The sequence below is a fragment of the Podarcis bocagei genome (assembly GCF_964188305.1).
Source record: "Podarcis bocagei genome assembly, chromosome: 16".
Classification (NCBI taxonomy): Eukaryota; Metazoa; Chordata; class Lepidosauria; order Squamata; family Lacertidae; genus Podarcis; species Podarcis bocagei.
The window spans coordinates 5,135,595-5,145,931 of record NC_138142.1 but is presented as its reverse complement, the minus strand read 5'-3'; the positions used below and the strand labels follow the sequence as shown (position 1 = coordinate 5,145,931).

The window sequence follows — 10,337 nt, the reverse complement described above, 5'->3', positions numbered from 1 at the left end:
AGGCTTGTGCCATAAGCACTCCTGTTTCCAGAAAGAATGAGGAACGCCGTATGCAAACCTGTGGTGATACAACTGCATTTAAAGCTGCAAAGCGTTGTTGGTTCTGCAATAAGCAAGGACATTTTGCAAGGGACTGCAGATCCAAAAGAAAGCAAAGTACTCCCAAGCCTGTTTCTGTTCGTCAATCACGGTCGTCAGCCCAGCAGCCGGCATCGTATAGTAGAGACAGAAACGAGCCGCGAGCTTTTCACGCTCGGACTACAGATCATAAAAGAATTAAAGATGCCAAGTGGAATTCTTTTATTGTGGACTCAGCCGCATCCCAGCACATCTGCAACAATCGAAGCTTGTTTATTTCTTTCGAAGAGGAAATTGGTAATGTACATTTAGCCAATTCACAAGTCTTGCAGTCGCTTGGCAGGGGTACGGTTAAACTTGACTCTTTAAACATTACAATAGCGAACTGCATTTACTGCCCGTCAGTGGACAATTTATTGTCAGTAAGGTGCTTTGCCCGTCAAGGCATAACTGTGCGTTCCTTAAAGTCTATGTGTGAGTTTTTCGAGGGGAACAAACGTCTATTGTATGCCCGGGAATCTGATGGTTTATATAGACTGTATTTTCGAACCTACTCCCAATCGCCTATAAATTGCAGAGCAGCACAGTCAAGCCAGGGGTTGAGGAATGTAAGACCACATTCTGGATGTGTCCACATGGCGCACAGAATTCTGGGACACCTGAATTTTGCTGATGTAATTAAGACAAAGAATATTGTCAATGGCCTCAACTTAAAACCATGTAAATTCTTTATGCAATGTCTATCCTGTTGCAAGAATAAGATTAAGGTTGCACGCAAGGGTAGGTGCTCAGATAGGAAAGTAACTGAGCCATTTGAGCGTGTACATTGTGATTTAGTTGGGCCACTCCCACCATCATTAGGAGGTTCGAAGTACTGGCTTACCCTGATAGACCAGTATAGTAGATATTGTTGGGCTTATGCAATAGCTGAGAAGTCCCAAGCATTTGAGAAGTACAAGGTTTTTTGCAACTGGGTAAAAATGCACTTTAACAAACCTATTAAGAACCTGTTTTCTTACCGGGGTGGGGAATTTGTTTCTGAAGATTTTGAGAAATTCCTGGAAGCGCAGGGGACTACTCATGAGTTATCTTGCCCCCGAAGTCCCTGGCAAAATGGGCTTGTTGAAGTTGTGCAGCATGACCTGCAGGCAGGGGTTAAAACTTATCTGCACGATGCTAATCTGCCCAAAGACTTTTGGGCTGAAGCGCTCCATACCTTTTGTTATGTTAGAAATCGCAGTTATCATTCTGGTTTAGATGTCACCCCCTATGAGAAGCTGTTTAAAAAACGCCCTAATCTGAAATACCTACGCATTTGGGGTTCAGATGTAATTATGCATTATCCCGCTAAGCAGAAATTGGGTGAACGTAGTGTTCAGGGAAAATTAATGGGCTACCAGCAGGGGGCGTACAGAATTTACATACCAGCAACTGGCAAATTTCATATTACCAGAAGCATGATACAAACTGTAAATTGGAATGGGGTTGCTGTTTTCCAAGATACTGATGGTATAAATGATACTGAGGAAGGAGAAGAAGCAGCAGCAGCAGGAGGAGGAAATGGTGATTCTGAATTAATAGAAAAAGACAAAAAGCCTGTTGAATCTGATAATTTGTTTGACTTAAAGTCACAGGCACCTGAGGGGAGGTTAGATTCTCTTGAGTTTTCTGACCGTGAGCTTAGCCTACAGGCACCTCTTCAGTCTGACAATGATGATTTACAACCTGAAACTAGTAGTTCACTCAGTCCCATTAAGTCTGAGGAGTCTGACTCTCCTTCCGGGCTGAGACGTTCAGATAGAAAGAGGCAGAAGCCACAACGTTTCGCAGATGAACATTTTAATACTGTGTGTGCCAATAAGGCGGTTTTTGAGCCAAAAAGCTACAATGATGTTCAGAATTTACCTAAGCACCAAGCTGTAAATTGGTATAAAGCTATGAACTCTGAGATAGCTTCTTTAAAAGAGCATAACACTTGGTCTCTTGTACCACAAACCCCAAATATGAGACTTATTGATTCAAAATGGGTTTATAGAGTTAAAATGAATGACAAAAATGAAGTTGTAAGGTACAAGGCAAGACTAGTTGCTAGGGGCTTTCAACAAATTCCAGGCGAAGATTATGATTTGTGTTATTCACCAAGTGTAAAATATGAAACAGTTAAGCTTTTGTTAAAAGATGCATCACAATGTGGAAAAGCCCACTACGCAATGTTTCTCTGCTCTTAAGAGAGTGGTAATGTACCTTAAACATACCAAACATCATAGGTTGCTGTTTACATCAAGTATTGACAAAGGTTACACATGAAAAACATGTACAAAGTATGCTTTATGTTTTTGTTCCACAATGATGAACCGCAGGGGAAATGTTGAATGGTTTCTTTAAATGTAAAGGTTCATCATTGTTCCACTCCATGTGTATGTCTTTAAGGGGCCGGAGCAAGGGCCAGAGCAAGATAACGAGACCCAGCTTTACAGCTGTGAAACATAGCAGATGCTGCTGAGTTGTATTTGATTAAGGTGTGTCAGCATCTGGGTGTAGTATATAAGGAGCAGCACCTAGCTCTCCCATTACCCTGGGGGATGGGTTGGTGGTTGGGTCATGTTTGTTTGTTAATATATTTAGTGTAAATGGAGTTTTTGTTTTTCTTATTAAAACCTTCTTTAAGTTATTTTTGAGTCCTTCCTTTTTAATGCATGATCTCCCCAGCAAGCTCTCTGCAGCGTCGCTATACTGCAAAAAAAAGCCAACATCAGCTTCCTTGAAAAAAAGCCACACGGCTTCCACTCTGATCGATTTCCCCGCTGGAGCAACACGGCTTCCACCGCTCTGTCTGACGCGTCCGTTTCCAATCTCATAGGCTTCTGCAGATCCACGTGTAAGAGTTGCTCTTCCGAAGCGAACGCCCTCTTTAGCTTTTCAAAAGACTGCTGAGCCACTTCTGTCCATTCAAACTTCTTCTTGCGGCTGAGACAATCAGTTATGGGTGCCGTTAAGTGGGCGAAGTTCTTGATAAACTTTCTATAGAAGTTTCCAAACCCCAGGAACCTCTGCACGTCCTTCCAGGTCTTGGGAGTCTTCCATTCTAGTACCGCCTGCACCTTGCCTGGGTCCATGGCTAAGCCTTTGTCCGACAACCTGTAGCCCAGGAACTCAACCTCTTGGGCGTGGAATTGGCATTTCTCCAGTTTGACCCACAGCTGGTGCTCCTGCAGCCTCTTCAGCACTTCCCTGACATCCTTAACATGCTGCTCCTCGTTCTCCGAGTAGATTAGCACGTCGTCTAGGAAAGCCACGCAATTCTTGTACAGCAGGGACCCCAACATGTGGTGCATGAAAGCTTGAAAGCAGGATGAACTGGATTGTAATCCGAAGGGCATAACTAAGTACTCAAAGGCCCCCAGAGGGGTGAACATAGTGGTTTTCCATTCGCCCCCCTCTCTCATCCTTATCAAATTGTACGCCCCCCCGAAGGTCCAGCTTGGTAAAGACCTTCCCTTTCCTTACCCTGGCCAAAATGTCATCAATTCTGGGCATAGGGAAGGTCACTGGTTCCGATACCCGGTTCACCGCCCGGTAATCTATGACCAATCTGGGCCCTTTGGAGTCTCTTTTGTCCACAAAGAACACTGGACTGCCCCCCACCGCCCTTGATTCTCGTATGAAACCCCTCTTCAGGTTCTTGTCAATGAACTTCCGCAACTCCTGCATCTCCCTGTCCGACATGGCGTACAGCTTACCCACTGGTAACTGAGCCCCTGGGAGTAGGTTGATCTGACAGTCAAAGGGCCTGTGAGGGGGCAGTCTATCCGCCTCTTTCTCACTGAAGACTTCTTCCAGGTCTGCATACTGAGGTGGTACTCTCCCCTTTTCTCCCACCGCCATCCCTGCCACCCTGGCTACTGCCATCCTCGGGGTTTCCCCTTCGTGGCAGTGCTCTACGCAGTGAGCTGACCCAAAGGTGACTGTCCGCTGGTGCCACCCCACTACTGGATCGTGCAGTCCCAGCCAGCTCATTCCCAGTATGATTGGTGGCCCGGCTAATGTGGCAACGTGAAAGGCAATTGTCTGTGTGTCTGGAGACCCTCATTTTCATGGGAGGGGTCTGGTGGGTCACTTTCCCCCCCCCAAGAGTTCTCTACCATCAATGGTCGTTACTTGCAAGGGGTGTTCTAGAGGCACCACGTGGAGCTGGTGTTCTAGTGCAAAATCCCTGCTAAAGAAGTTGCAAGAGCTGCCAGAATCCAGCAATGCCTTCACCTTAATAGGGTGTCCGTTAGGGAGTTCTAACACCACCTCTATGGCTATGGCTGCCCGGGGGGGTCTGGCTTGGGCACATTTACTGGTTGCTCGCCTGGCTGCTGTGCCCGCTCTCCTGCAGCCAAGCATTGCCGTTTCCCTGCTCCTGCTCACCACCAGCTGCCCCCACCATTCCTTGCCACGCCTTTCTCTGAGGGCAGACTCTGGCAAAATGTCCCGGCTGTTGGCAGAGAAAACACTTCTTGGTCATTTTCCCCTCCTTCTTGCGAACCTTGCCGGAGTTTGAAACCCCCCGCGCGCACACTCCTCCAATCTCCATTGGTTCTGCGGGCGGCGCAGGTTGCTCAGGCACGTCTGGAATGCGATTGTCATGACAACGCTCCGCTCTCCCTTCCCGCCTTTCCAGAGCGCGCGCCTCTTGGCGTACTCCCACAGCAAGCACCATTTTAGTCAGCTGGTCCATCGATTGCGGGCGGGGCGAGCGGGAAAGTTCATCTTTTACCCAAGGGGATAAGCCTTCCTCAAATAACATTTGCACTGGTTCTGAACCCAGTTCCCACCCGAGTTTGTGGATTAGCATTGCAAATTGTGACCAGTACTCTCTCACTGATTGGTTCCCTTGTTTGCACCCCATCAGTTCTTTGCGCGTCACGCTTTCCTCCACATCACTCGAGAACATATGGTCCATGACGCTAAAAAAATTTCTCAAGTCCTTTAAGGCAGCATTCTCCGATGCCATTAAGGGCCTAATCCATTCTCTGGCCCCTCCTTCCAGATGCCCTATCACAAAAGCGACTCTCCCCCCATCGTCTACAAAGTCCCCATACTGCAGATCCAGCGCGTATTGCACTTCTGTCTTAAATGCATTATAATCTCTGGGGTTGCCTGAAAACTTCTGCACTAGTCCCGGTACCTTCCTTGCGATGGGGGTGGGCTTCCCCTGGGCATCCTGAGTCCGCCTTTCCTCCAGCCGCGCCTCTAGTATAGCCAGGTGCTGCTCCAAATCTCTGTTTCTCTCTTCAAGAGTTGGTTCTCTCCTGGCTCCCTCTCCGGCGCCTGCTCCTTCAGTTTGACTCATGATGCTGCCTCTGCTGCTCCGCGCACAAGCAACTGAGGACTGACGGATTGCTGTAATGGGAATTAGGGTTGCTTGTGCGTAAACTGCAAACTGCTCCAAGCTGGTTGTATAGCTAAACCTTTCCCTGGTTTGACAGCCCTTACAACGTGACTGTCTTAGTCACTGGCAGAATCCGTCAGTGGGCGTCTCCTAAACTTCCTCCAACATAGAAATTCTTTGACTCCAAGTCTCCTCCTAGATTCTCTGCGCGGAAGCCTTCTGCGCAGCGTGGGCGTGCCAAGCGGAGGTCCTGTGCTCTCTCCGCTGATTTCACTGGAAGAGTCTCGGAGCCTCCCCTCCGCAGTACTCTCAGCCTCCCCTTTCTCCCTGGTGTCCCCTGGATTTCCTTCCCCAGCAGAAGCTCTCTCTCTCTCCTTGCTAGTTCCCTCCCCTGCATAATTGGAGCGTCTTACCTCTCCTCTTGCCTCTGATGGCAGTTCCCTGACAGTATGTGTCAGAGGTATTCTCCTCCTCTTCCTCTTAAGCACATTGATAACTTTCTGGCTCTCTCTGGCAAATCCCAAAAGATTAAATAAAACAAATAAGCTAACAAACAAACTATATATCCATTTTGTGTGTCAACAGTTGATAGTTGACCCCATGGACAATATTCAGTCAGCTTTAAGAATATTGCATTAGAAAGTGTATAATTTTGTGCAGAGCATTCATATCCTGAAACTCACATATGTAAATTAATCTCTTATTTGCAGGTGTACCACTGGTGCCTAAAATTATGGGTCCTTACAGGTGGCTAAAGCAAACAGCTATTTTCCTACTGCTGGGAGGGGGTACCTGGTTGCCACATCCTTCTCTTAACTCCTTATTTCCTTTCAGCAACCAATGGACACTTACTGGAAGAGAAGTTCCCAAGTCAGAAATTCTGACTGGTGCTTCTCAGATAATCAGTGCTTGGTGTAGGTGGGGAGTAGAGACCAGAGCACATCAGATGGAATAGGATTTATTCTTTCACGGTAACTGAGTTTCCCTCCTTCCATCCTTCAAAGAAAAGTGTGGCTGTACAAAAAATGCTGTAGCCAATGTTAGTCATACTTAGAGAAGGCCCATTAGGATTAATTGATCACACTAAATTAAATATATTAATACTCTGCATATAACTCAGTTTTGATACCCAATATGGTTTACGTTGTATAGCAGAGAATATAATCCAGATTCTATGTTATTTATATGTCACATTCATCTGTGACTGTCAGATTAAAAGAGAGTGATTATGAATATGAAAATCAAGCTTTGCTGCAAAGGAAAACCGGACATTAATGTTGTGAAAGGAAACACAGAGGGAGGATGAGGAAAGTGGTGAGAGCCATGGGATCAGAAGATGAGAAAGCAGAACAGGCAGAAGATAGAAACCCCAAGAAGTGGAATAAAGCAACAAAGAAGAAAGATGACCAAATCACGATGTAAAAAGAAGAAAATATATGTTTAACATCCCTCCTTGATAAAAGTCACAGAGAAACATGGTATGAGCATGCCATCATATGTTTGGTTTAATTATAGCTAACATGAGCTCATCAAGGGTACGCTATGAAGGACAGAGTTTTTTTCCTTACAGAAGTTCATCTATAAGCTTTGTGTTTGGGTGCTCATGGAAATCCATTTCTTCAAATAAAAACCGAAATAGGTAACAATTCCTCCAATGATTAGGTCCCCTCTCTGATAATTCTGGTATGGAAGCTGGAAAGGCTCCATCATGGTGCATCTAGCAGAGTGTTCCTTGCTCTCAGTTGGAGGCAACTGCAGCCACAGGAAGAGAAGAATCTGCAGCAGAAATGTTCCAACCATCTTGGGGCTAACAGGGATGTTGAAAGTCACATTTTTCTCCAATACACCATAAACTGCATTACAGGAACTCTCACTGAATGACTCTGGATTATTTTGATAAAGGGAAAATGCCAATGATCTGATTCATGAAAACCTGCATGTTCAGAATTTCTCATGTGGGCCCTGGATGGCACAGGATTTATTTTATATGTACTTTCACACTCTGATATTGATTGTGTTCATGGGCTGATAAAATGTACATGGGGTTTGGCAAGATGGATGATGAAACCCAGCAATTTGAGATAATTACTAAGTTATCTCCTTAGAGCATTGAGCTCTGTGACTTATAGTAAGATCAAAATAATTTGTTATTGAGTACTTCTCTTGTAATTGTGAGTGCCCCAGGCAAGCAAGCAGTCCAGCTGCAAACTGGTGCCCTGAAGGGAGCTTCCTATTTCCCCTAAAACTCTTCCTCAATCACATTTCCCCTAGCTGTACATGTGTCACCAATGAAGACATGATTTTCAGCATTTTAGACCCCAAAGATGCTACCTTGTACACCCATTAAGGGAGGGAGAGGAAATAGTTAAAATAATACAGATTCCAGTTGCAGGCACAATACAGAGTCTTACATTTCCTTACAAAAGCCAGAAATGGTTAGTGTTGTGCTGTGGCCATAATGTACCTTGATTTCAGTAAAGCTTGTGAAGAAACTGGGAAAATGTGGGTTGAACTGTTAGGTAGATTGGTAGCTGGTTGACTGACCGAACCCATTTTGTTGCAGACAGGGTCATGTCCTGGCCAGTTGTGCTCAAAAGCATTGCCACAGAATCAGTAATCAATTCACCACTTCCATAATTGTGTCCTCACAATTTCTCCCAAAGGAGCTCTTTGGGGTTCCTCCAGATCTTTTTTACTGTTTACTTATTAATTCTTGAATTATTGTATACTTGTTAATTCTTGAATTATTTGTTTACTTGTTGATTCTTTAATTTCTAGGGACATGAGTAGCCCAGATTTCTAATTACATACACGTAATTAAAATAGCAATAACAAACACCTAGAATTACGAGCATGATTCAGACTTCTGGATTATTTAAAACTGTCTTCTTATTAGCTGCTCCCTGCTGTTCAGCTCAGGCCTCAGTAAAATAACATAGCATTTGGGGATAAAGATGCAGCCCAGTAACCCACAACTGGAGGCCAAGATGGAGAAGATCTCCACAGCCACCATGCATTTGCCCTTGGTGCTCAAGTAGGTTGGAACAAAGGAGAGCCACACACTGCAAAAGACCAACATGCTGAAGGTGATGAATTTGGCTTCATTGAAACTGTCCGGCAACTTTCTAGCTAGGAAAGCCACCGTGAAGCTGACTATGGCCAGCCAACCCATGAATCCCAGGACACAATAAAACATAAGAGTGGAGCCTTCATTACATTCTAGTATTATTTCTTCAGTCACTGAGTCCATGTCAACATCTGGGAATGGGGGAGAGGTTGCCAGCCACACAGTACAAATTGTCACTTGCATAAGGGAGCAGGAAAGAACAATTGGGGTGCCCAGTGGCTTCCCTACCAACTTCCTCATTCGGGACCCTGGCTTGGTGGCCATGAAAGCTAGAACCACAATGGCAGTTTTGGCCAATATGCAAGAAATTGCCACTGAGAAGATCATGCCAAAAGCAGTTTGTCGAAGGAGGCAGGTCATTTCCTCAGGCTGGCCAATGAAGAGCAGAGCACAAAGGAAGGAGAGCAGGAGGAAAAGGAGGAGAACATAAGTGAGGTTGCGGTTGTTGGCTTTAACTATGGGAGTATCTCTGTGCTTTGTGAATATTTGAAGCACCAAAGCTGTGGTGCAGGAAAAGAAGAGGGCAAACGTGGCCAAACTGATCCCCAACGGTTCTCCATAAGACAAGAATGTTTTGTCTTTGGGGAGGCAGCCATTCTGTTCATTGTTTGCATATTGATCTCCAGGGCATTCTGAACAGTCGTCCATGTCTGAAAATGAAAATGGAAGAAACAAATCTTATTATTAAAAAAGTTATTCTGTCCCCAGATTGTCACAATGCACCTAAGAGATGCCAGAATGTATATTTGCTACTTCCATACTGTTTTCCCACTAGAGAAAGGAGCTTCTGATGCACAGGTAAAATTAAAGCGTGTGATGCATTCCTTACCCTCCTTGTTTGAGATCTTCCCTTCTGGACACGGAAGGCAATCATAGCAGCAGAATGGCTTTCCTTCCTTCTTGTTCTTTCCATAACCTACATGACAATTCTCATTACACAGAGAGGTGGGTTGTGCCTGTTCATAAATGAAAGAAGGAAATCGTTTGGAAGTTTGCATCTCACTGACCTATCTTTTAATAGTAAACATGACAGTTAAGCAATAGATATTAAATCCAGCTGTAATTGTAGCATTGGAACTTTGGAGCTTCCTATAGGTTTTTTGTTTTATCTGAATATGATCTTAAATTCAGCGCTAATGGTAACATTGGAGCTTCTACCATTACTCCAGTACCTTTGCCTTTATGAAAACCATATTGGTATGTTTTTGAACTTCTTCGGAGCTTAGCATGGCAATATCTTTTCAAATTAGAAAATGTTCAGGTGAAAGCTTATTGGGTCAGTATCTCATGAATATAGAAATTGCTCATATATTTTTGACATACACTTGCATTCAAATTTATCAAAATTCTGCCTTGTCCAGGTAGTTTAGCCTCTGTTCCTTTAACTTTGAACTTGCGAATTATGCTTCCAATGGTTTATCTAGGAATATTCAAAACCTTTGCTATCTTTTGTCTACTTGTATCCTTGTTTGTGAAGGGCGATGATCTCTTCTCTGACATGGGTTGCGCTGTGGGTAAAACCTCAGCACCTAAGACTTGCCGATCGCATGATTGGCGGTACGAATCCCCGCGGCGGGGTGCGCTCCCGTCGTTCGGTCCCAGCGCCTGCCAACCTAGCAGTTCGAAAGCACCCTCGGGTGCAAGTAGATAAATAGGGACCGCTTACCAGTGGGAAAGTAAACAGTGTTCCGTGTGCTGCGCTGGCTCGCCAGATGCAGCTTGTCACGCTGGCCACGTGACCTGGAAGTGTCTGCA

At 45.0% G+C, this 10,337-nt stretch overlaps 1 protein-coding gene across 1 annotated transcript; it reads right to left on the bottom strand.

Moving 5' to 3' along the window:
* Positions 1–8,330: 8,330 nt before the first annotated feature.
* Positions 8,331–9,775, bottom strand: LOC308575548 (vomeronasal type-2 receptor 26-like; the record flags this gene model as incomplete). Its single annotated transcript, XM_081174306.1, has 3 exons — positions 8,331–9,232; positions 9,412–9,538; positions 9,755–9,775. 3 exons carry the CDS (start codon positions 9,773–9,775, stop codon positions 8,331–8,333), a joined length of 1,050 nt encoding a protein of 349 aa, XP_081030432.1.
* Between the last annotated feature and the right edge of the window lie 562 nt (positions 9,776–10,337).